Below are 23,831 nucleotides of genomic sequence, written 5' to 3' on the forward strand. Positions count from 1 at the left end.
GGGGCCCCGGCCCCGTGCATTGTCCCGACCCCACGTCCGCCGGGCTTCCCCGGCACAAAGCGCCCGGAGTTGTAAAATTCGAACGCTCCGGCCGCGGTGGAACGGAGGTGTTTTCTCACCCAGGTTGGGAGGCGGGCTCCGGGGACCGTCCCGGTTCTGGGGCGTCCTGTTGGATCTGGTCTGGCTGGGGAACTCCTGACCTCCCCGGGCGCGGGGCTCGCCCGCACCTGCTCCGGTGCGCTCCCCCGGAGGGCGCGCCGTGGCTCGGAAGCGCTCCTCCAAATCACTTTCTAACAGCACTGCCTAGCGTCGGGCTTACATTCTAAAACACCTGCAAGGAACGCAGATGTTGTCAGGCTTTGGACTGGCCCAGAGTTCTGATCCGGGCGCTGTTGGTTTCCGAATCCACCTGTTTTTCTGGGAGTTTGGTACCTGGCAGTGTGTGGTGCAGCCAGCATCCGGCCAGGTGTGCGCTTGCAGCCGTGCGAAAGCCCCGCCGCACATGGCTGCCTGCATCAGAATCAAACCTGACTCGAAAGGTAACTCGGTTTTCTGCCGATGTGGCAGTAATTTTCCAGGGCACTGTAGTTTGAGGTATAGAGTCTTGGTTATAAAGGTTGGATGTAAAGACACTGTAAAGAGAAGGGTGTTGGATTTACGGAGTTGGTCATTGGAAGGCACTTTTTCTCCTGGCCCATTCCACTGAAACAAAGCAAAGTCCGAATGGTCTTTAAAAAGTTTTCTTATCTACGTGACGGGTTCAGGCTGTTGGGAGTCAAATGGAGGCCACCTGAATGAAAAGGGCGTGGAATGCTTTATTCTAGTTTTACTTTTAGCAAGGGATCTTGGGTTGCGTCAATGAATGAAGCTCCAGGGGAGCTCAGGAAAAGCAGTGTTTGGTCCTGTGCGGTGGCTCCAAGTGTGGGGCGCTGCACAACGGTTGGTGGGAACACTTAAGCGTGACTGGTGTTCCCCTCTGTATAACTTACTGTCAGTAATTGGATGGTCACTGAAAAAATGGCTGGCCAGGTTGCAAATGGCAAAGTGGCTGGGATTCTGCACTAGGCACTCCCCAGTGGTATTTATCAGTGGCAGTAATGGGGGACAGAAGAGCGAAGTGCACGCCAAGCACTGGGTTATCTGTTTCATTTGGCCCCAGCAAAGCAGCAACTTTGCAGAGCGCCTGGTATGTGTGATTAAACCGAATAACTGAAAAGATGTACATTGCTGAGAGAATTTTGTGTATTACTTTTGTGCTGTATTTTGCACCCCATCTAAAACATAAAAAAGGTTGCTTTTCAGTTTCCTTTTCAAATGGTACCCAATGAAGACGAATATCCAATAACACGAGCATATGGATTTCCCATGACATTGTCCTACTGCTTTCCAGGTGTCTTTGGACACCAGTGAAAATTACTGTAGAGCCTGTGTGTTACAGACCTGTATCTTTGGGAAAATGACCAGGTCCACAAATTTCAAGGTCTTTGCTTTTTTTTTTTTCTCTTGTGAGACAGAGTTTTGCTCTTGCTGCCCAGGCTGGAGTGCAGTAGTGCACTCAGCTCACTGCAACCTGCGTCTCCCGGTTTCAAGCGATTTTCCTGCCTAAGCCTCCCAAGTAGCTGGGATTACAGGCATGTGCCACCACGCGTGGCTACTTTTGTGTTTTTGTTAGAGACGGGGTTTCTCCATGTTGGTCAGGCTAGTCTCGAACTCCTGACCTCAGGCGATCTGCCTTCCCCGTACTCCCAAACTGCTGGAATTACAGGCGTGATCCACCGCGCCTGGCTGGTCTTTACCTTTAGAAGGCTAGAGGGTGTTGAAGTTTTAGAAATTCAGCAGTCTCCATGCATGTTTTCAAGGCTACTTTCTTTTCTCATAAAATGAAGCTTTATTTTCATATTACAGTTTGTATTGGGAAGGTAACCCCAAGAACAGTTAATCTGTAAATTTACCAGAATCTCAAATTGGGTGGCAGTGGTTTTAGTTACTAATGCTGATTGCTTAAACTTAAGAAACTCCTTTCTTCTGACTGGGCGTCTGTTTCAATTTCATTATCGAGAAGGTCCCTTGTCTTGTCGGGAGCACATGAGGCTGTGGACAAATAATAGTGCCCTGTGAGTACCCACTGGGTGTGTGGTTGAAAAAGCTACTTGTGTCTTAGGCCATCTATTTCAGCCTTCCCAATCCTGAAATGCGGCCTTACGATTGATCAGAATGTGACTTCGGACCCGAAAGAGTGAGAGAACACTTCTGTTAAAAAGCCAGAAGGGTGGAATTTAGCGGACTCTGGTTGGCTTCATGGACCAGGCTGTGAGTGGGGTCCCGGTCAGAGCTAGAGACTTGCACCTGTTTAGTGTCTGCCCCGGTGCCTAAAGAACCAGCAGCTGGAAACTATCAGGGTCTGAACAGCTCGAGGGAGGGAAGGCTTTGTAAACCTGGAGCATCCTGCCTGTGCCTCCTGGGCAGGGTGGTTTCGAAGGAGCCTGGGAGACTGGTTCGGTTGGTTGGTTTTTCTCTATCAATATAGGTCAGTGTGAGTTTGCTCTCCGGTCTCACATTCTTGGGGTCGCGTTTGCTTTTGCGTGAACTCTGCCACAGCCCTTGGATATTCACTGGAAAACAGCAGTGCTCTGGAATAGTTATTTTTAAAATGCACTGAGCAGTTAGGAAAGTGATGAAGGGTAAAGTGCGGAGAGGGAAGAGGTGAGGGGCCTGATGCAGTTTGCTGGGGTTGCAACCACACACTGCCTGTGAGGCCTGAAGCAGCCAGTTGCACGTTTCTAGTTGGAAGGCAGATAGAGCTGGGGAGGTGGTGGTATGATTAGGTCTGGCTGGGAATAAGGTTGCTTGGCAGTGTATTATTATTTGCTAACTTTGGTGGCCATGGAGGTCTAGTGGCTGAAGGAGTGACTTGCATGGGTCTCTGCCCTCTGAATACTCGATAGTCATCGAATAGTCCGAATGGTCCGTGTAGACGCTGTTGAATCAACAGGAAATTATCCGGAGGCCTTGTTTCTGCATACAAACTGTTTTTTCCGTGGTGTGGTTCTTCTGCCTGAGTGAGCAGTCTCTCTTTCAGTGTCGGCTCTGAGAAGAATGGGATAGATGTTAGACTTTTGTATGACACTTAGACTGCTGCTGTTAGGAGCAAATTAATGGGTCAGCTGCAGCTTCTGAAAAGAATTGATCATAGGCTTCTGTGTTTTTTGTTACAGGGGTGGCGGTGGGTCTCTTCCAAACTTGTGCAGTTACTTTTCTGCTGAAGCATGTTTGGGAGTAGAAAGTGACTTCTCTTGAACACACCCAGCCAGATAAACTTGTGCTGTTCTAATTTATTATAACTAATAGAAGATTCTTTCAAATAGCACTGTAACAAGACAAAAATCAAATATTTCAAGGGTGTCGATTTTCCTTACGTTGACTTATGTTGCTAAGATAATTCTTTGCAAAGTTACAAGATGAACATCAGCTCAGAGAACTCAGTAGAGAAGAAATTAGGCCAAACCTAGCATCTCACTCTGATGTGAGCATGTCAGGTTTTAATGATTCAAAGCAATTCCCCAGGCTCCAGCTCTCCTGATTCTTTTAGGCTGCTGATATCCTCATTATAATTTTTTCTCTATAATCAAATGATCGATACCAGCAAATGTAGGAAGAAAGTATCCTTTTTTTTTTGAATTAGTGTTTTGGAAAAGGAGAAAGAGGTCATTTAGTTAAAATTCATGGTAGGACAGACTGTGGTGGCTAAGGCAGTCTAGATTTAGAGCCATGCCTGGGTTTGAATCTGGGTTTTGCCATTTGATTGCTGTGGTACCTAATGCGCATTGCTTAAGCTCTTGGTTCCTCAGTTTCTCTATCCCTTAAAGGGGGTCACTCATGCCCATCAAGGTTGTTGTGAGACTGGAATCGCCAGGCACATGTAAAGTGCCTGGCATGGAATTTGGAGCATAGGAGATGTTCAGCGCATGGTGTTGCCTTGATGGTAGGGCTTTCGCAGCCAAGAAGACGTGACACTTAGGTTAGAACTAAAGTGGGGCACACACCACAGGTGGGGCCGTCGAAGATGGGTGTTATGCAGAAAGGGCCCGCAGTAACCATAGCCGATGTTGATTAGGAAGAAGCCATCCGGCCTCTGCCTAAGCAATGCTATTCGTGAAATCTTGGGCTTGATGTGCCTGAATAGGGGTTTTAATATTAAAGGTGTAATATTTTGAGAACGATTCACTGTATGGTAAAAGTCGAGTGGATTTGGTGCCATTTGCCACTGATGCTTAACTTTAGTCAGCCTGGTGGCCTTCTGATGATTCTTGCGTGAGTGCTAGAACTCCCTACGAGTGTGGGGAAGTGGAGCACTAGTTAGTGGCAGGAAACCAGGTCCCTGAGTGTCCAGAGGTTGGGAGTCGGCCTTGAACTCTGCCGTCTCTATCCCACATCCTGTTGCCAGGCCTGTTTGGCTTTTTCAGACATCCCCTGAAAGCAGGCCCTTGCTGCCTCATGCTGGAACTGTGGCGGTAGCCTCCCTCTTGGGCGTGCTTCCAGCCTGCCCGACCCCACACGCTATGAAAGCTGCTGCCCACAGGACTTCTGTCTGTCACTGCCCTGCTGAAAAGGACTCGGTGTCCGGCCTTCCCTGCAGGAAGTCGCACAGCCGGGGTCTCAGGATGGCCCCAGCCTCCTTGGTGCTACTGACTCCCAGCACACATGCACTTGTGTGGGCACAAACAGGACAGATACCCTAGGAAAGAGGTTCAAAATCCCACCCAGGGGCCACCTTTCCCCTAAGCCTAAAGGTCGCCTCTGCCCCTTGGCTTGCATAAGACCTGTACACTTTTTGCCTCACCTGCTACTGCGCTGGTGGGATGGGCGTTCGGGTGCCTCTTCCACACTGTTGGCTTGTTTGCTCTGAAGGTGACTGTCTTAGTTTGCTTTTTTGTTAAATTTATTTGTGGGAGATGCTCATTCAGGAAACAGTTTTTCAGTGTACTCTGAGAATAAACAGTAGTGCAGGAGATGGCTGGCTAGCAAGTGGCTCTCAGAAAGACACACTGAAGCCATAAAACGGTATTGCTTTGATAGGTGATCGTTCAGTTTTATTGCTTTTAACGTTAACGTAATGGTGTGTTTTTGATCCTTTTGGAAGTAAAAGCCCGTTTTCCAGACAAAGACATTGCTAGACTTTCATAAATAATTGAAAATTTCTTTCGGGTATTTTGTAAAGTCTATTTTTGTTACCGTTTTTGTGTTTTTAAAATTTTTTTTTTGTTTTTTTTTTTTTTCTTTAAGCGACAGGGTTGCTCTGGCTGTAGTGCAGTGGATGATCATAGCTCACTGCAGCCTTAAAATTCCGGACTCAGGTGATCCTCCCACCTCAGCCTTCCAAGTAGCTGGGACCATAGGGTTGGGGTGACCACATCTGGCTAGTTGTTTTTTTTTTTTATTTTAAGTTTTGTAGAGATGGGGTCTTACAATGTTCAAACTGATCTGGACTTCCTGGCCTCAAGCGATCCTCCTACCTGAACCTCTCAAAGCACTGGAATTATAGGTGTGAGCCACCTCACCCTGCCTGTTTATGGTTTTTTGCATGAGTAACAAACAGCGTGGATATCCTGCTTGATTTCCAAGGCAAAGAAATTTTACCCTGGAGAACAAGAGCTGTAACAACACATTTCTTGCCATGTACCATGACAGAGTTAGATGTTAAATGTCACCTGCTTTAGAAATTGCTTGTTCTGAAGTAATTTGGACTTAAGAAAGTTGGAGGAAGCAGGGTTTTAAGTGTCATGCGTAGGCAAGAAAGTCAGTTATGCCATTTTTCTAGTAAGTTAACACATGCCTCGGCTAATGAGAAGTCAGATGTGTTGAAATTTTTGAAGAGAAGCAGATCTACTTCTGAGGGTTGGTAATTTTAACTTTTTATTTGGAAGTTAGAAACAGTAATTAGTACGTTTCTTGTATGGGGAAATACACCAGCCTGAGCCAGAGGCAGGGATGCTTCCAGAATTCAGTGATGGCACCCCTGAGCCAGAGGCTGGCAAGAAGCCAACATGGGATGGGAAGAGGGGCGTCTGGGAGAAGGCACCCTGAGAAGTAGCGTCGACTTGTCTGTGTTGTGCTGCCCAGAAGGGCTGGGCCTGTCTGAGGCTGTGCTGGGAGTCCTGGTGGGTAATGGGGCACTGCCTGCCGGGGGCTGGGCTCTTACTATCCTATGCCTGTGGCTGTGTAAAGCAAAATCTTTTTTTTTTTTTTTTTTTTAAATGAAGGTCTCACTTTGTTGCCCAGGCTGGAGTGCAGTGGCACGATCTCGGCTCACTATAACCTCTGACCCCAGGGTTTAAGCCATTCTCCTGCCTCACCCTCCCGAGTAGCTGGGACTACAGGCACACGCTACCACGTCCGGCTGATTTTTGTATTTTAGTAGAGATGGGGTTTCACCATGTTGCCTAGATAGTCTTGACCTCCTGAGCTCAGGCAATACGCCCGCCTTGGCCTCCCAAAGTGCTGGGATTAGAGGCGCGAGCCGCCGCACCTGATCCGAATTCAGTTCTTAGCGTACCCCTTAAGGGGTGGAGACACTATTGTGAGGTCACAGCTGTTCATAGTCGCAGAGATGCCCATGTTTCCTTGGAAGGAGCCCATGTTATCTGCCAGGAGCTTTAACTTCATGAATGTTTGAAACCTGGAAACAAGCGTTGTGGCCAATTCTCAAGGTGTTCATTCTCTTTGGGTCGTTGAGAATCTAAAAGCTATTTAGAAGGAGACTCCCTTGTGAAACCAGAACAAGTCATGTGATTTTCCTGCCTACCATAGAAGATTAAAAAATTAGGCCCCTCTCTTTTGATTGCATGCCAGTAAAGAAGGTTTCCTGACATCCCGATACTGGGAGGGCAGTGTCCTGTGTTATGTACTAACCTCCAGCTCTTGCAATAAGTTGTTAAACTGGCATCTGGTTGGGAAAGTGTGCTGTGTGAGTTTGATAGGGTGACCTGTATTGTGGAACGTCGTCCCATCCCAGGGTGTGGCCGCAGGTGTCTAGGTGGTAATCTAACTTCTGGCTGTCTCTCTTACCACCCCATTCACAGTACTTCAGAAGAAGTTGAGGGGAGTGTTTCCAAGGGACACTGTGTGGCATTGCTGTGAATGTGTAGGCTGAGCAAACCTTTCTACTCCGCAGCCCCTTAAAAAAGCTGTAAGCCATTGACCTCAAGTTGCGAGTACATTTCATCAATAAGACTTTGGGGAATAAATTATATTTCATGACTCTTAATTGATCCTGTGCAATTGCTATATATATGTATTTTTTTGTTTTTTGTTTTTGAGGCGGAGTCTCACTCTGTCGCCCAGGCTGGAGTGCAGTGGTACAATCTCTCCTCACTGCAAGCTCCGCCTCCCGGGTTCACACCATTCTCCTGCCTCGGCCTCCCGAGCAGCTGGGACTACAGGCGCGCCGCGCCACGCCCAGCTAACTTTTTTGTATTTACTGAAAATAAATACGAATAATAAATCTCTCTAGTGAAAATAAATCTCTCTACCGAAGAGAGAGGGTTTCACTGTGATAGCCAGGATGGTCTCGATCTCCTGACCTCATGATCTGCCCACTTTGGCCTCCAGAAGTGCTGGGATTACAGGCTTGAGCCACCGCACCCGGCTATTTTTTTTTTTTGAGAAGGAATCTCGCTCTGTTGCCAGGCTGGACTGCAGTGGCACGATCTCGGCTCACTGCAACCTCCTCCTCCCAGGTTTAAGCGATTCCCCTGCCTCAGCCTCCCGAGTAGCTGGGACTACAGGCGCTGCCACCACGCCCAGCTAACTTTTTGTATTTTAATAAGAGACAGGGTTTCCCCATGTTGGTCAGGCCTGACCTCGTGATCTGCCTGCCTTGGCCTCCCAAAGTGCTGGGATTACAGGTGTGAGCCACTGCGCCTGGCCATGCAATTGCTATTTTAAAACATGCTTGTGAACCTGGGCGTGGTGGCTCATGCCTGGAATCCCAGCACTTCGGGAGGCCGAGGTGGGAGAATTACTTGAGCCTTGGAGGTCAAGGCCACAGTGAGCTATGATTGCATCACTGCACTCTAGCCTGGGGCGAGACACTGACTGGCCCCAATACTGTCCATCATGTAGAAATGAAAGGCAAACAGATTATTTAAGAAGTGGAAAAACAGCCATACAGAAAGAGAAACTCCAGTTTATTAAATGCAACAAATGTAAAACTACGTTTCAGCAGTTATTGTTAGAACAAGCATACGTGGGAAGAAATAAAAGAATTGCAGAAACTACAGATTCATAGAAAGTGGGTATAGGTGATAAGTAGAGTGACTGGTCCCCACATCGCTGTCATTCACCCTGTGGTAGCTGAGCAAAATGTGTGAAACAGCAATTGCTGTTACTGTTTTTTTATTTTATTATTTTTTGAGACGGAGTCTCGCTCTGTTTGTCAGGCTGGAGTACAGTGGCACGATCTCAGCTCACTGCAACCTCCGCCTCCTGGGTTCATGCCTTTCTCCTGCCTCAGCCTCCCGAGTAGCTGGGACTACAGGCGCCCGCCACCACGCCCGGCTAGTTTTTTTTGTATTTTTAGTAGAGACGGGGTTTCACCGTGTTAGCCAGGATGGTCTCGATCTCCTGACCTCGTGATCCACCCACCTCGGCCTCCCAAAGCGCTGGGGTTACAGACGTGAGTCCCCCCCCACGGCCCACAATTACTGTTATTAAACTACGAACACTTCAAGTGAATACATACTTTCATATTTAGTTAGTAAAGTTTTTGGGAAGTCTTCATCTCTGTAGAAAACTTCAAGAATGTATCCTATAAACTTACAGCTAAATTGTCTTCCATTGCAAAAAATAGATTCTGGATTCGACTTTGAATTATGGTTAACAGGGTAATCCTAAAATCTCACAGGCTGTAATGTGGTCCGATTGCCTGTGACCTGAATGCAGTCACGCCTCATGTGATGAGTTTGAGAACACCCAAGCTGCCTCATGCTCTGTTTAGAGAGATGAGCGAGCCCGCTGAGCACATGTTTGGATGTTGCAGCAGAGTCAGATTTCTTAAAAAGCCATCTAAGACTCAATCTCCATTTCCTTTAGGTTCCCAGGGGCACCTGTTCAAAGCCTCTGCTTTGAGTGGCACTGCATGGGGCACCTGTCTTCTCCCCAAGCCCCGTTTCTTACTGTCTTGGTTTCCCCTTGGATCGAAGCTCATACTTCACTTAGTGGCAGAAGGGGTGTCCTTGGTGTCCTGTGGTGTCCACAGAGGCTGGTGTAGGCTTTCGTTCATCATACGTCTCCTGACTGGCAGGAACTGGGCTGGCTGCTGGGTTATGGTCCCAGCTCTGTCCCCGATGGGACTGCCTCAGAAAGTGAAGGTACCCTGAACATGTGTGCAGGGGAGGGCTTCGGCAAAGCAGCTGTGGTGGTATAGGAGGCTTACCGCGGGGAGGGGGAGCCTCGGGTGAGGCCTCACAAAGAAGGCGACACAGCTGAGTGTGAAAAGAGGAGGTGAGGCCAGTGTAGTGGCTCACGCCTGTAATCCCAGCACTTTGGGAGGCCGAGGCAGGCAGATTACCAGGTCAAGGGTTCAAGACCAGCCTGACTAACATGGTGAAACCTCGTCTCTACTAAAAATACAAAAAATAGCCTGGCATGGTGGCACAGGCCTGTAATCCCAGCTACTTGGGGGACTGAGGCAGGAGAATCGCTTGAACCCAGGAAATGGAGGTTGCAGTGAGCCAAGATTGTTGCCACTGCACTCTAGCCTGAGTGACAAGAGTGAGACTCCAGCTTAAAACAAAACCAAAAAAAAGGAGGTGAGTGTGGTCACAGGCAGGAGGGGTGGAATAGCAGGGTGAGTTTGGGAACTGCCAGACTCTGACTGGAGGTTTAGGGTTTGTGGTTGGCAGAATGATGCCCCCGTCCCCCAAAGGTGCCCATGTCCTAATTGCTGAAACCTGCAGATGGGATTTTGCAGACGTGATTGAATTCAGGATCCCTAGTGAGGAGATGGGCCGGCGTGCCGCAGGTGGGCCTGGTGTACTCACAGTCATCAGCGCCAGAGTGAGGGGACCTGAGAAGACAGGGGCAAGGGAGAGCCCAGGAATGGGGCGGCTCTAGGACCTGGAAGCGGCAGGGAATCATTTCCCCCAGAGCCTCCAGAAGGATTGAGCTCCGGCCAGCACCTTGGTTTTAGCCCAGTAAGACCCATTTCAGAGTTCCAACCTTCAGAGCTGTGAAAGAACAAGGTGTGTCAACTTACCTGGTTCACCCAGAGCAAGTGGCAGAGCTGGGATTGGAACCCATGTGGTCTGGCTTCACCTTAACCAGTACGTACTGTTGGTCATAAAGTAGCGGTTACTGATTTTTAATAATTAAATTTTAATTATTACTATTTTTTTGGAGACAGGGTCTCCTTCTTGCCCAGGCTGGAGTGCAGTGGCGCGATCACCATTAACTGTAGCCTCAAACTCCTGGGGCTCAGGCAGTCCTCCCACCTCAGCCTCCCTAGTGACTGGGACTACAGGCACTCCACCCACGGCCAGGTTTTTTTTTCTTTTTTGTATAGATGGGGGTCTACTTTTTGATTTAAACACTCTACTGCTTTCATTCATTTTCCTACCTCATCACCCAGAAGTCATGAACTGCAGTTGGGCTTCCCAGTCTGAAGGTTGTGGTGTGGTTCACCACATGCTTTGAATATAGAAAGTAACCCACTGCCTGAATAGGCCAGGGCCACTGATCCACTGCAGGTGGCATTTGGTGGCATAAAAAGAGATGAAGCAAAATAATGCACGTTGGTAGAGTTCTTCCTTTGTGAATCAGGTGTTCAGTAACAAGTTTTAATGAGATCCTGAGCTGAATGAATCATTCCTAAAGCAAACCATCCTGGGCTGTATGTGTCTCTGAGTGTATGGAGAGATTTAAATGTGAAAAGGCCTGAGTCTTGTCTCCCAGGGCTCAGGGTGCAGGTGCACAGCGTCTCAGCATACCCAGGTCTCTAGATGTGCAGAATTAGATATTACAGCATTTTAGACTTAAGTATAGCCTCATGGGTTCAGGTCCTCAGTCATCCTCATGCCCACAAACCCTCTGCATTTACAGATGAGCAAATAGGATATCCAGGCGCTCTCTCCAGGCCCGCAGAGCTCATCACATGAACCTGGCTGGCTCAGACCCAGGTGGGTGAGCCCGCTGCTCCCCAGGCTGTGTTCTCTTGAAGCCCTGGCCAGCTGGGGTGGTGTCCTTCCTGTTGCCTAAATCACCTAGTTTCTTTAAGACGGCAGCTTTCACAAGGTGGGAGGAAAACTGGGTCAGGGCTACTAGAGGCTCAGGATTCCTTTACTGAGCAGAGGTTGAAAGAAACTAGGTGACTTAAGAGGCCAGTCTCCTTGTTTCATTAACTTGTAGTTAGCTGTGTGGTATTTATTGTTTCTGTGGCGTATTTTGAATATTTTCCATGTGGGCCTCTTTCCCTGACAGTAGATTTTAAAGATTAAATATGTGTATATATACACATACACACACATATATATATTATGTACATCTTCATAGGCAACTTTGGAAACTATTTAGTTTGTAAAGTGACTGTAGCAGTCAAAAAAACAGTGGCAAGACTACAGTTTTAAATACAGAAATCCTTACTTGGTTTGACTTTAAGTCTTGCCTGTTAAGTCACTGATTGAAGAAAGCAGAAAGAAACATGGCTTTTTGATCTTGTCGTGCCTGCTGCTCACACAATGCATGAGAGCTGTGAATTCTTTGGACGTTGCATCAGATCAGTTTTTTTAGTCTGTGCACAAATACTAGCTTGAATGCTTACTGGTCACTAATTGTACATGTGGTTCTCTTGGGAAAAGTAAGACAGGAGATCCAAGTTCTGGCCTCAGGAGTGATGGTGTGCACAGAAACAAATGACACTGAGTGCCCGCTCAGACCACTGTCATGTGCTGGTCAGTGCCTGGGGAAGACATGCATGTAAGCCAGGTGACCCTTGAGTCCCTCGCCAGTAGGACGTGGCCCTCCAGGTGACTGGTTGAGCTTCAGAATGCAGGGCACCCGGGCACATAGCTTCTGAATCTTGGACACTTAGCAGTGCCATGTTCATGGCAGGCAGGGCTGGGGTGGTAACTGAGACTGTTGTCTCTGTCAGTGCCCAGTCCTGTGGGAAATGTGCTGCTGAAAGCTCTGTCCCAGCCCAAGTAATCAAAGTCTTCAGTGTTCTCAAGTTGGGGTTAATTGCCTATGGGTAAGGGGTCTGGAGAGAGGAAGAACACGTTAGCACCACACATCTGCATTTACTGTTAATGATCAGTATTTCATTTGGAAATCAGAAGCTGTTATTTAAAATCTAATTCTGTTTTGATGACATTAAGTCCTATACTTGTTAAAAGGGCTTTTATTTTTCTTAAAATACTGTTTTAATCTTGAGTGTTTACCAGGGAGCACTGGGTCCCATTTTTTTTTTTAGAGCAGAAAGTGTCTGTTGTGGCCCCTACTCTACAAGCCTAGAAACCAAGGCTCTGAGTGATAAAATTATTTCTAGACCTTTGCTGTCCACTGTGGCAGCCACTAGCCACATGTGGTTGATTAAATTAAATACATAAATATTTGATTTTTTGGTCTCCATGGCCATATTTCATGTGCTCAATAAGTACATGTGGCTATTTAAATAAAATTAAATTGAATAAGATAATAATACCAGTTCCTCTGTCACAACAGCCATGTTTCAAGTGCTCGGTCGCCACATGTGGCTCCTGGCTTCTGTGTTTGGTGGGACAGCACTGCTGTTTAGACAGAGCCTGTGAGTGGGGATTTTCCTTTGCTATTCTAGGGGATAGCAACCCTTAGACCTCCTTGACCAGGATGGTTTAGAATATGGAAAGCCAACCATTTTCATGTAATAACTTCTTAGAAGGAACTTCCCCAAGCTCAGCTTAGGACATCCTTGCTGGTAATCACTGCTTCAGGCCCTAGGGGTTTGGGGGGGAAGCAGAGATGAAGTGATAAGGTGTCTGCCTAAGGAAAGCCAGCATGGTTCAGATAGGTCATATGAGCAAATAATGAGGGCAGAAGATGATGAATGCCCAGAGGTGAGCCAGGTGGGGGCCTGGAAATTGAAGAGCGAGATTGCACCCCAAGAGCAGGAAGGCATGGTGAAGAGGTGGTGTTGTGGTGGGCCTTAAAGTAGGGTTAGGACTTGAGCTCAGGGAATTGGAGGTAAGGATGGCAGTGGCAAGGCTTCTGGGTGGATGAAAATAGAAGCACCGGCTGTCCTGGGCATGTCCATTGTATTGGAATTGCCACATTGTGTTGTGTTACTTTGCTTTTCTTTACTAGACTTTGAGGTTGTAAAGTTCAGGGACTGTGCCCCGGGCATTTTCAATGCCTTGAACAGTAGTGTTTATCCCTACATAGTACTCATTAATCAGTTGCATTGCATTTTTATGTTTTAGTTTCAATCCGAGTGGAATGTGCCACGATGTTAAATGCCAGTTAACTGTAATTTTACCTGATTTGGTAACAGTTGTAAAGGATTAGATTTGCATCTATGCTTTTTGATAAAATTCGCTAACAATCATGATTTTTAAAATAACTTCATTGAGAGATAATTCACATACCGCAATTCACCCATTTAAAGTGGGTTCGGTGGTTTTTAGCATTCACAGTTGTGTGACTATCAGCAATCAATTCGAGCACATTTTTATAACCACAAAAGGAAACCTTGTACCCATTAGCAGTCACCACTAATCTATGGATTTGCCTGTTCTAGACATTTCATAGACTGTAAGCTTCCCCTCCCTTTGGAGACAAGATCTTGTCACCCAGGCTGGAGTGCCGTGGTTTGATCATAGCTCACTGCAGCCTTAAACTCCTGGGCCCAAGCCATCCTCTCCCATCTCAGCCTCCCGAGTAGCTGGAACCACAGGCACACGCCACCATGCCCGGCTAATTTTTTTGTAGAGACAGGGTTTCGCTGTTTTGTCCAGCCTTGTTTTTGGCTGCGTTTACTTAGCTTAATATCCTCAAGGTTCATCCACATTGTAGCCAGTGGTCGTTCCCTTGCCGAATAATATTCCATCGTGTGGAACTTCACCATGATTTGGCAAAGAGATGTGCAAGTTCTTAGGATTGTGTCATCTGTAATAGGCTTTAGTCAGTATTTTTAAAGGGATTTGAACTTTTTTTGTAGTTAGGAGTATGCTTCACTTACCGAGTTAACTGAGGTCCAGGTGTGGCAGCTTATACCTGTAATCCCAGCACTTTGGGGAGCTGAGGTTGATGGATAGCTTGAGCCTGGAGATTTGAGACCAGCCTGGGCAACATGGTGAAAACTCGTCTCTACAAAAAATACCAAAAATTAGTCAGGCATGATGGCACGTGCTCCGGAGGCTGAGGTGGGAGGATTGTTTGAGCCCAGGAAGTTGAGGCTGCAGTGAGCTGAGATGGTGCCACTCGTACTCCAGCCTGGGCTGGTGGGAGGGAGGAATCAAGGTCAGTTGAGGGTTCCTTCAGGGGAGCAGAACTGTGGGAAAGGGATGCAGGGATTTATTAGTGGGATTTTACTGGACACAGCAGTGGGAGCTCGATTAGCATCTGGGTCTGGTGCCAGAGCTGACCGACGTCTGCAGGCCATGCAGTCTTCGAGAGGTGGTGGTGGGAGTGGGGAGCGAGGCTGTGCTGCACTCCAGAGTGCCTCTCACCGTGTCCAAGCCTCCAGGGCAGTCATGGAGCCTAAAGACCTGGGAGGCAGAGAAACCCCTAGGCGTAAGGGCATGTGGCACCTACTTTACTCCTACCTTCTAAATTGCACACTGAGGGTCTCAAAAGTGGGAGCTGTGCAGGGAAGGGCATGGCATGCCCACCTAGCTGAGGCAGCTTGGCACAAACCCACCAGGCAGCCCCACCTCTGGAATAGCCAAGCTTTTGGTGACAGGATCCTGTTAAAGTCCTAAAAGACTTCACCTGTTAAAGAGCTTTTGGTGGGTGGGTTATAGCTACTGTTATTTACCATATAGAAATTAAGGCCAATCTTAAATATTTATTGATTGAAAAACAGTAAACACACACCTGTAATCCCCGTATTTTGGGAGGCCGAGGTGGGTGGATCACTTGAGGCCAGGAGTTCGAGACCAGCCTGGGCAACATGGTGAAACCCAGTCTCTACTAAAAATACAAAAATTACCTGGGTGTGGTGGTGCATGCTTGTAGTCCAGCTAATCAGGAGACCAATGTGGGATAGTCACTTGAACCTGGGAGGTGGAGGTTGCAGTGAGCCGAGATGGCGCCACTGTACTTCAGCCTGGGTGATAGAGTGAGACCCTGTGTGTGTGTGGTGGGGTGGTTGAGGGGGGCAGCGCTGTGGAAAAACAATAAACCAGCACATGGCGATGTTGTATAAAAAATAATTATTTTCCAAAAGTCTGTTAAGAGGAATGGCATTGCTTTACGTTTTTGTAAATTTCTTTACTGTCTGTCTTAATAGAAGACTCCTTACCTGCTTCTGCGTTCAGTTAGGTGCAGTGTAATTTTAATTAAAATATGAAGAAAACCCAATCTTACAGAGATATACTGAAAAAAACAGGAGGAATGCTTTGGTAGCCTTTGTGGCTATTTGATACTACAGCAAAACAAGTGGTAGATTAATAGAGGTTAATTACCCCTGTTACATTAAGTTCATTGGTCTGTCATGCACTTTCAGTGGATTTTTTCCGGTTGCATTCATTGGCCATTTGGAAAATACGGATTCATCGTTATACAGGTCTGCTAAATGTTGCCACATTTTGTTATACAGTTATATTAAGAAATTGAGTTTATATGCCCAGACGTCGGCGTTGTGGGAAACCCTGCTGCTGTTTGCTCTGTGGGTGGAGCCTTCTGTGTGCTGGCAGATGGTTGAGTGGTGGAGTGTGAGTGGCTTTGTGGAGGTCGCCTCCTCATCTGCTGGCCTGTAGGGCTGGGGTACCGGCCAGTCACCAGACTGCTGGAGGTGTGCATTTGCCATGCCTGTGTGCTCTTCAGACTGTCAGTTCAGGTGTTCTAACTTTTTAGTTGGGTTGTGTCCAGCTGTTGAGGTTCGTGAACTCTTTATATATTTGAGATTCGAGTCTTCGTAAGATACACGATTTGCAAATATTTTCTCCTGGTCTGTAGCTTGTGTGTATTCTCTTAACAGCTTCTTTCTGGAGCAAATGTCCAAGTATTTGCCCCACCCATCATGATAGATGTTTTCCTGTATTTTCTTACAGTCTTACAGTTTTCTATTTCATTGTGAGCTACTTTTTATTTAAGGTGTGAGGTTTAGGTTGAGTGTCTTGTGGGGGAGGGGCTATAGAGTCCGGTTGTTCCATGGTTCCATGACTTTTGTTAGAGACTTTTTCCTTTGAATTGCTTTTGTACCTTTGTCAAAAATCAAATGGGATCTATTTCTGAACTCTTCCATTCTCCTCTGTCTGTTCCTTTGCCAGCAGTGCTATCTTGATTATGGAAGCTTCATACGGGTAATGTGATTCCTCAATCTGTGCTGTTGTTTTTTAATTTTAATTTTAATTTTTGGAAATAGGGTCTCGCTATGTTGCCCAGGTTGGTTTCTGACTCCTGGCCTCAAGGAGTCTTCTTGCCTTGGCTTCCCAAAGTGCTGGGATTATAGTTTATGAGCCACCACACCCGGCGAATCTGTGTTACTCAGAATTGTTTTACCTACTCAATCTTTTATTGTTCCATATAAATATTAGAATCAGCTTGTCTATAGCTATTAAAAATCCTGCTTTTTAATTGGACTGTTTAAAGGTATAGATTAATTTGGAGAGAACATCTTTGCTGTCTCCCAGTCTGTGGGCATGGTATGTCCCCAGTCTCAAAGATTTTACCTCTTACGAACAGCTAGCATTCACAGTACATCACTAGTGCACAGAAATGTTCAAGGTGTCTGTTGGTTTATAGGTTGAACTGTTCCCCAAATCCCCACTACCCCATGAACAAATAAAACAAGATTTGCTTTGCTACTCTCTGGACAACTAGTCTTCCCAGGAACATATATGTTTGTTTGTTTGTTTGAGACAGTGTCTTGCTGTGTTGCCCAAGCTGGAGTACAGTGGCGTGGTCTTGGCTCCCAGGTACAAATGATTCTTGTGCCTCAGCCTCCTAAGTAGCTGGGATTACAGGCGTGCACCACCACACCTGGCTATTTTAAGATGGAATTTCGCTCTTGTTGCCCAGGCTGGAGTGCAATGGCAGAATCTCGGCTCACTGCAACCTCCGCCTCCCAGGTTCAAGCAATTCTCCTATCTCAGCCTCCGGAGTAGCTGGGATTACAGGCACCCACCACCACACCCAGCTAATTTCTGTATTTTTAGTAGAGATGGGGTTTCATCTTCTTGGTCAGGCTGGTCTTGAACTCCTGACCTCGGGTGATCCACCTGCCTCGGCCTCCCAAAGTGTTGGGATTATAGGTGTGAGCCACCGTGCCTGGCCGACCTGGCTAATTTTTGTATTTTTAGTAGAGATGATGTTTCACCATATTGGCCAGGGTGATCTCAGAATTCCTAACGCCATTCATGTGCCCCCCACAACATCCCAAGTGCTGGGATTATAGGCGTGAGCCACCGTGTCCAGCCACCGTGTCCAGCCGCCAGGAACTTTTCAAAATCCCTTTGACTGGGTTTTCAAAAGATATGACAGCCCTTGAATTGCAGATGTTCCATAAAAGTCTGCAGTGGTCCCTTCTAAAGGAGATAAAAACCTGAATGGTGGTCTGTGTCTCTGGTGGCCTAGAGTAGACTGGCAGCCTGTGACATGGTGCAAAAGAAAAAAAAATAGTTTTCTTTCTTTACTAGGTTGTTCCCGTTTGTGGTTTTATTCAAATAAAGGAGCCTGTTTGAAGTTGGTTATGTTTGACTAGTTTTAAAGGACTTAAATTAGCACAACCAAGAGTTTGTATAAAAATCTCTTTTCTACCTGTGACCTCATCCCCAGTCTCCAAACTGGCTTGTCTTTTCAAATAATTTTTGGGGAAAAACAGACATTTAAGAGAGGAAGCTACTAGTTAGTTGCCAAGGTGTAAACGGACCTTCCGGGCCACAAATAGCCCAGGCAATTCCTTTGTTCCAGGACTCTGGCCCCCTCCTGACTCCAGGTGGCACCTGTTGCACCCCCCCCTCTCAGCTGCCAAAGGGGTGTCAAGCCTCAGCCAGTATTTTGGCTGTGCTGTTTTTTGCACCTCTGTTGCCATGTGTATTTTTGCTTTTGTTTTAAGAGTAATACGTATCCCCAGAAATATTCAAACATGCAAGCAAAAAGGCAAGAAGGAGAGATTCTGTTCCTCAGAGGGAACTACCATTATATACTTGATGTATTATGGATATGGTCCCAATTCATTCTTTTTTGATTGTTTTTTAATTTTAGAGATGGGGGTCTCCCTATGTTTGCCCAGGCTGGTCTTGAACTCCTGCATACTGCCTCCCCTGCACCTTATAGTTTTTAAAACCGAATTATTGTAGAATAAGCAATAAAATAAATGTAATAGAGAATTGAAATTTTAAAAACCAAAATGTTTTCCTGTAAAAACTTAAACTTATGTTTAATTTAAAGTTGTGCCTCTGCAGGAAGCACTGTTTGTGTTTATCCCTGGGCATGAGTGCTCATTTTCTTGGGGAATGGGTTTTTGTGGTAACATTTCAAAATGAGTGAAAGGACAGTCAGCATTTTGGTTTGATACATACTGCCTTTGGGAAGGACAATTTGACTCTAGAAAAGTGTGTTCCTGCCAGCCATATGACACTACCCATATGCTAGACCTTCAGTACCAGTGAGCATCTCCATTGCTTTTCACCATTAATCTAGCAGAGGAAGAGTGGTATCCCATGGTGACGAGGGAAGTGGAGCCTGTTGGTTAGTCCTTTGTGTTTCTCATGGCATTGGGGCCCTGCATTCTCGGTGTTAATCCTTTGGCTCTTGTGTGTCACAGATCCCCATCCAGGTGGTGGCATCGCTTGCCCTACCGCGTCTGTGCAGCTTGGTTCTGGCCACGCGTGCTGCGACTGCCTTCCAACAGCACTTGCATTGTGCTGCACAGTTGAGCAGATAATCCTGTTTCTTTTGTGGAACAAACCATACATGTATAGAAGCAGAACAGGCATAATTATAAGCTCTTTACTTGTGCTGTATTTTAAACCCCTCTCGGTGCGCAACACAGCATTGAAACCAATCATCAGTGTTTGGACAGGCATTTTTGGTAGTTAGGATGATCTCTAGGGAACAGATGATTTTACATAATGAAGCTAAACTGAAAGCTCCAAACAAATAGTTTTATTTAAGGATCACATATTATATGTGGCCTTCTTTGGGGCTTGGTTTTCATATAGCTAATTTACATCAGGATTATTTCAGCATATAGAGCAAACCGTCAGATTTTAATATGATAGGTCCACTTTGAACACTGAGGCTCCACTGCCTTAAAGCTAGGTGGGTAGCTGACCTCAGGGCCCACAGTGGCTGAAAAGGCACAGGACTGAAGGCAACCTAGCTTAGTAGGATAGGACTGTCCCCTGGAGGTGGCTTTCCAGCCAGCCTAATGAGGGTGCATAGTTTTATGCACTCCAAATAACTGGAGTGTATAAAATCACAAAGTGGCTGGACGTGGTGTCTCATGTCTGTAACCCCAACACTTTGGAGGCCGAGCTGGGAGATTGCTTGAGGCCGGGAGTTAAAGACCAGCCTGGACAACATAGTGAGACCCAATCTCTACAAAAAATAACAGAAACTAGCTGAGTGTGGTCATGTGCACCTGTAGTCCCAGCTACTCGGGAGGTTGAGGTGGGAGGATTGCTTGAGCCTGGGAGGTCGAGGCTGCAGTGAGCTGTGGTGGCACCACTGCACTCCAGCCTGCCCAACAGAGCGAGACTCTGTCTCAAAAATAAATAAGCCATAAGCCAAAAATTGTTAATAAGACCAGAGGGATTCAGAGTTATTTAGGAGGGCCCTGTTTTAGAGTACACAGGGATCTGTTTTGACAGGCTGGGTTGAGGTGTGGGTGTTCAGATCCTCACAGTCCTGCAGAACAGCAGAGGAGCTTGTAGGGAGACCCCTAGCATGTGATAAGGGTGGGACAAACCCTACTGCTGTGATATTTGGCAAGGGCTGGCGCCAACATTCCCATGCCGGGGCTGTCTCAGGTCCGACAGAGCTCTCCACTGGGCATCCTAATCACCCCGCGTGTCCCAGTACCTCCCAAGGACACAGATGGCTTCCTGTTCATTGGGTGGAACACCTGCTGGGAGGGAACATTTTAGAGTAAAGTTAAGAATCCTTATCATGGCCTTCAAGGCCCTCCACAGCCTTGGCCCTGCCCACCTTCCACTTGCCACCCATCCCCTTCCCACTGCCCTGTTCCTGTTCCTGTTGCGGTTTGCTCTACCTGAAAGGTACTTCTCCATCTCTGGCTGGCAGGCTTCTTCCACTCTGTGCTTGCCATCCAGTTGTCTCCTCCTTCATGACTAAGGGACATGAACCAGCCCTGTGGCTGTCACTGTGTGCCGTTTGTCCTCTATTGCAGTGATCACCAAGGGACTTGCCTCCCACTTATTAGTGAGCCCCAGGAGACCAGGGGATGTGTCTGCCCAGTTCCCTACCGAACCCTGGACCCAGCCATGCTTGTGGCACATACAAGTTACTGAACATGTTGGTTGACCTGCGAGAAGTGGGTGGGCTCTGCCGAACTGCAGCCGGAGATACGTGCCTTTACCCCTCAGGCCCTTCCTGCCTGGAAAAGTAGCATATTATTAGGCTACAGAATCAAGTGTAGTTTTTGTTAAGAGTTGTTAACTGCAGGCTGAAGGATATGTAGGGTATGTCCACACTTAAGGCGATGCGTGAAATCCTAGCTAATGGTAACAGCTTAGAAAGGCGCTTTCAGCATTATTTTTGAGCATAGTTGAATTTTCCCACTTAGGATCATGTTCTGGAATTGGCTCCTTCCAAGAGGTTTCAGGTGCTCAGTCAGGCACAGAGGGCATGAGGGCTGGGAAGTATTTGGGGGGGTCCTCATGGCCCCATGGGCAGGGTGGTCTTTGTGAGTGGGGCAGCAGCTTGTTGGCAAACAAGGGCAGTGTGGCCTGGCCAGCACCTACCACTTTCCAGCCAGTGACTAGAAGGGGTGGTGAACCTTGAGTCCCTGAGTGCTGGACGAGAAGAAGGGTCCTGGGGTGGGAGGAGAGGGAATTCTTTCCTGCTATTCCTGACTTTATTGTATCCTATTATGACCTTCACCCCCACTTGATTACCTGGAATATATACAGTGTATAGATATATAGATATAAGCAATTCTCCTGCCTCAGCCTCCCGAGTAGCTTGGATTACAGGTGTGCGCCACCATATCCGGCTAAATATTCCAGGACCCTACCTGAAGCCAGCTCGAGCTTCACCTAGGAGAGGCCTCGTAGAGGGGATTGAGCTCACTCCACAGCCTCTGATCTTTCCCACTCCCTGGAATGTCCAGAAGATGGCTGTCAGGAGCTTCTTAGGGAGTGTGGTAACTCCGTATCGTATTTTTTGGCAGCCACCATCGTCCCTGTTTCTGTGGATGCCTTGGGAGCTCACAGGCTCTCACCTCTCCCTTCCTAATGCAGGGGGTCATTGTTCTAACTGCCCCACCTCCTGCCCTGGGTTGCCTGGTCCAAGGTAACCCCTGCCCTTCACTCTGATCAGCAGCCCTGATGGTGGCATTCAGCTTCTTGGACGTTCCTGGTACACCTTTTGCCTCTTGCTGTGTTCCAGAAGCCGAAGAGTTCTCCTCAACACTGTGCTGGAGGCTGCTCCTGCGCTGGAGCTGGCCAGAGCATTTGGCGGTGTTCTGGTTCTTGGATAAATGTGTTGACATTTGTCATTGGACAAAGCATGGTTAGCCACTTGCAGAGACCAGATGTGTATATGACCTGGTTATAGGATGCGTAGACAGGTGACCTGGCTATAGGATGCGTAGATAGGCAGCAGGATGGGAGCCACAGCACAGGCAGTTTGTGAGAGCATTGTTTGGAGCAGCAAAAATAAAATAAAGAAAAAACCGGGATGAAAACAGTCCTTTTTTTTTGGAGACAGTCTTGCTGTCACCCAGGCTGGAGTGCATTGGCGTGATCTCAGCTCACTGCAACCTCTGCCTCCCTGATTCGAGCGATTCTCATGCCTCAGCCTCCCAAGTAGCTGGGATTACAGGCATGCGTCACAATGCCTGGCTGTTTTGTGTTTTTAGTAGAGATGGGGTTTCACCATGCTGGCCAGGCTGGTCTTGAACTCCTGACCTTATGTGATCTACCTGGCTTGGTCTCCCAAAGTGCTGCTGGGATTGATTACAGGTGTGAGCCACTGGACCCAGCCTGGAAAGTCTTTTTTTTTTTTTTTAAAGATGGAGTCTCGCTCTGTCACCCAGGCTGGAGTGCAGTGGCGCAATCTCGGCTCACTGTAAGCTCCGCCTCCTGGGTTCACGCCATTCTCCTGCCTCAGCCTCCTGAGTAGCTGAGACTACAGGTGCCCATCACCACGCCCACCTAATTTTTTATATTTTTAGTAGAGTCGGGGTTTCACCATATTAGCCAGGGTGGTCTCGATCTCCTGACCTCGTGATCCGCCCGCCTCGGCCTCCCAAAGTGCTGGGATTACAGACATGAGCCACCACGCCTGGCCGGAAACAGTTTTCGTTAGGGGAGTGGTTGATAAATCATGACAATGTTTGGAGTTATTATACTTACCCACGTAATATGAATAGTATATGTGTGTTTTCCTTCATGAGAAAAAGTGCATGCACAATGTACATAATATGTACATATGAACATTATATTGAGAATGCCTGGAGGCGAAACATTCATGGTTTCCTTCATGTTAGCACTCAGGGAAGGCCAGTTCCTTTCTCCTTATTCGTGTCTGCATTGTTGCTAGCTAACATTTGCTTGCTTGTGTTTTCTTCTTTCAGAACTCAAAAGTAGAAATAAACATGAAACCAGGACCAGTCAAATATTTTCATAGCAGCTTTATTTGTAAATTTCCTCTATCTGGAAAGGACCCAGATGTCAGCAAGTGAATGGTCAAATGGGGGTCCATCCCTGCCATGATATCCTACATAACAGTAAAAAGGAGTAACTTATTCCACACTGTGTCCATTTATATAGCATTGGTGAAGTGACAAGATCCCAGAGATGAAGAACATATGAGGGTTGCCAGGGATGATGGGGGAGCATGCACGCCGGGGTGGGTGGTCATAACAGGGCCACTGGAGGGATCCTTGTGGTGGTGGAACTGTTCAGGATCTTAACTGTGGGGGTGGCGGACACAAAAATCTACACACAAAATAAAATTGCAGAGCACTAAATACGTGTAAATGTGGAGAAATCTTCATTGGGTTGGTGGGTTACATCAGGACCCTGGCTGTTGATACTGCAGGGTAGTTTTGCAAAGTGATGCTGTAAGGGGAAACTAGGAAAAGGGTATATGATCTCTCTCTGTCCCATGGTGTTAATGGGGGAACTGGTTCCAGTACCCTCTCAGGTATCAAAATCCACAGATGCTCAAATCTTCCTCATAGAAAACAGTGTGGTATTTGCATATAATCACACATCTTCCTGTATAGTTTAAATTATCTCTAGGTTGCTTATAATATCTAATACAGTGTAAATGCTATGTAAGTAGTTGGTAGACTGTTGTTTTGGGAATAATGACAAGGAAAAAAAAATCTGTACATGTTTAGTACAGACTCTCTCCCCCCAATTTTTTTTTTTTTTTTTTGAGACGGAGTCTTGCTCTGTCATTTTTTTTTTTTTTGTTACATATGTATACATGTGCCATGTTGGTGT

General features: G+C 47.0%; 1 protein-coding gene across 1 annotated transcript in view; it reads left to right on the plus strand.

The window, feature by feature from the left end:
• Window positions 1-6: 6 nt before the first annotated feature.
• The window catches only part of USP7 (ubiquitin specific peptidase 7 (herpes virus-associated)), a 71,139-nt gene continuing 47,314 nt past the window's right edge, over window positions 7-23,831 (plus strand). The window contains exon 1 of the mRNA XM_011984195.1: window positions 7-539. Within this exon, the coding sequence (XP_011839585.1) occupies window positions 347-539 (193 nt within the window). The 5' untranslated portion in view covers window positions 7-346. The remainder of the gene's footprint in view (window positions 540-23,831) is intronic.

This window comes from Mandrillus leucophaeus, unplaced genomic scaffold, assembly GCF_000951045.1.
Source record: "Mandrillus leucophaeus isolate KB7577 unplaced genomic scaffold, Mleu.le_1.0 Scaffold263, whole genome shotgun sequence".
Lineage (NCBI taxonomy): Eukaryota > Metazoa > Chordata > Mammalia > Primates > Cercopithecidae > Mandrillus > Mandrillus leucophaeus.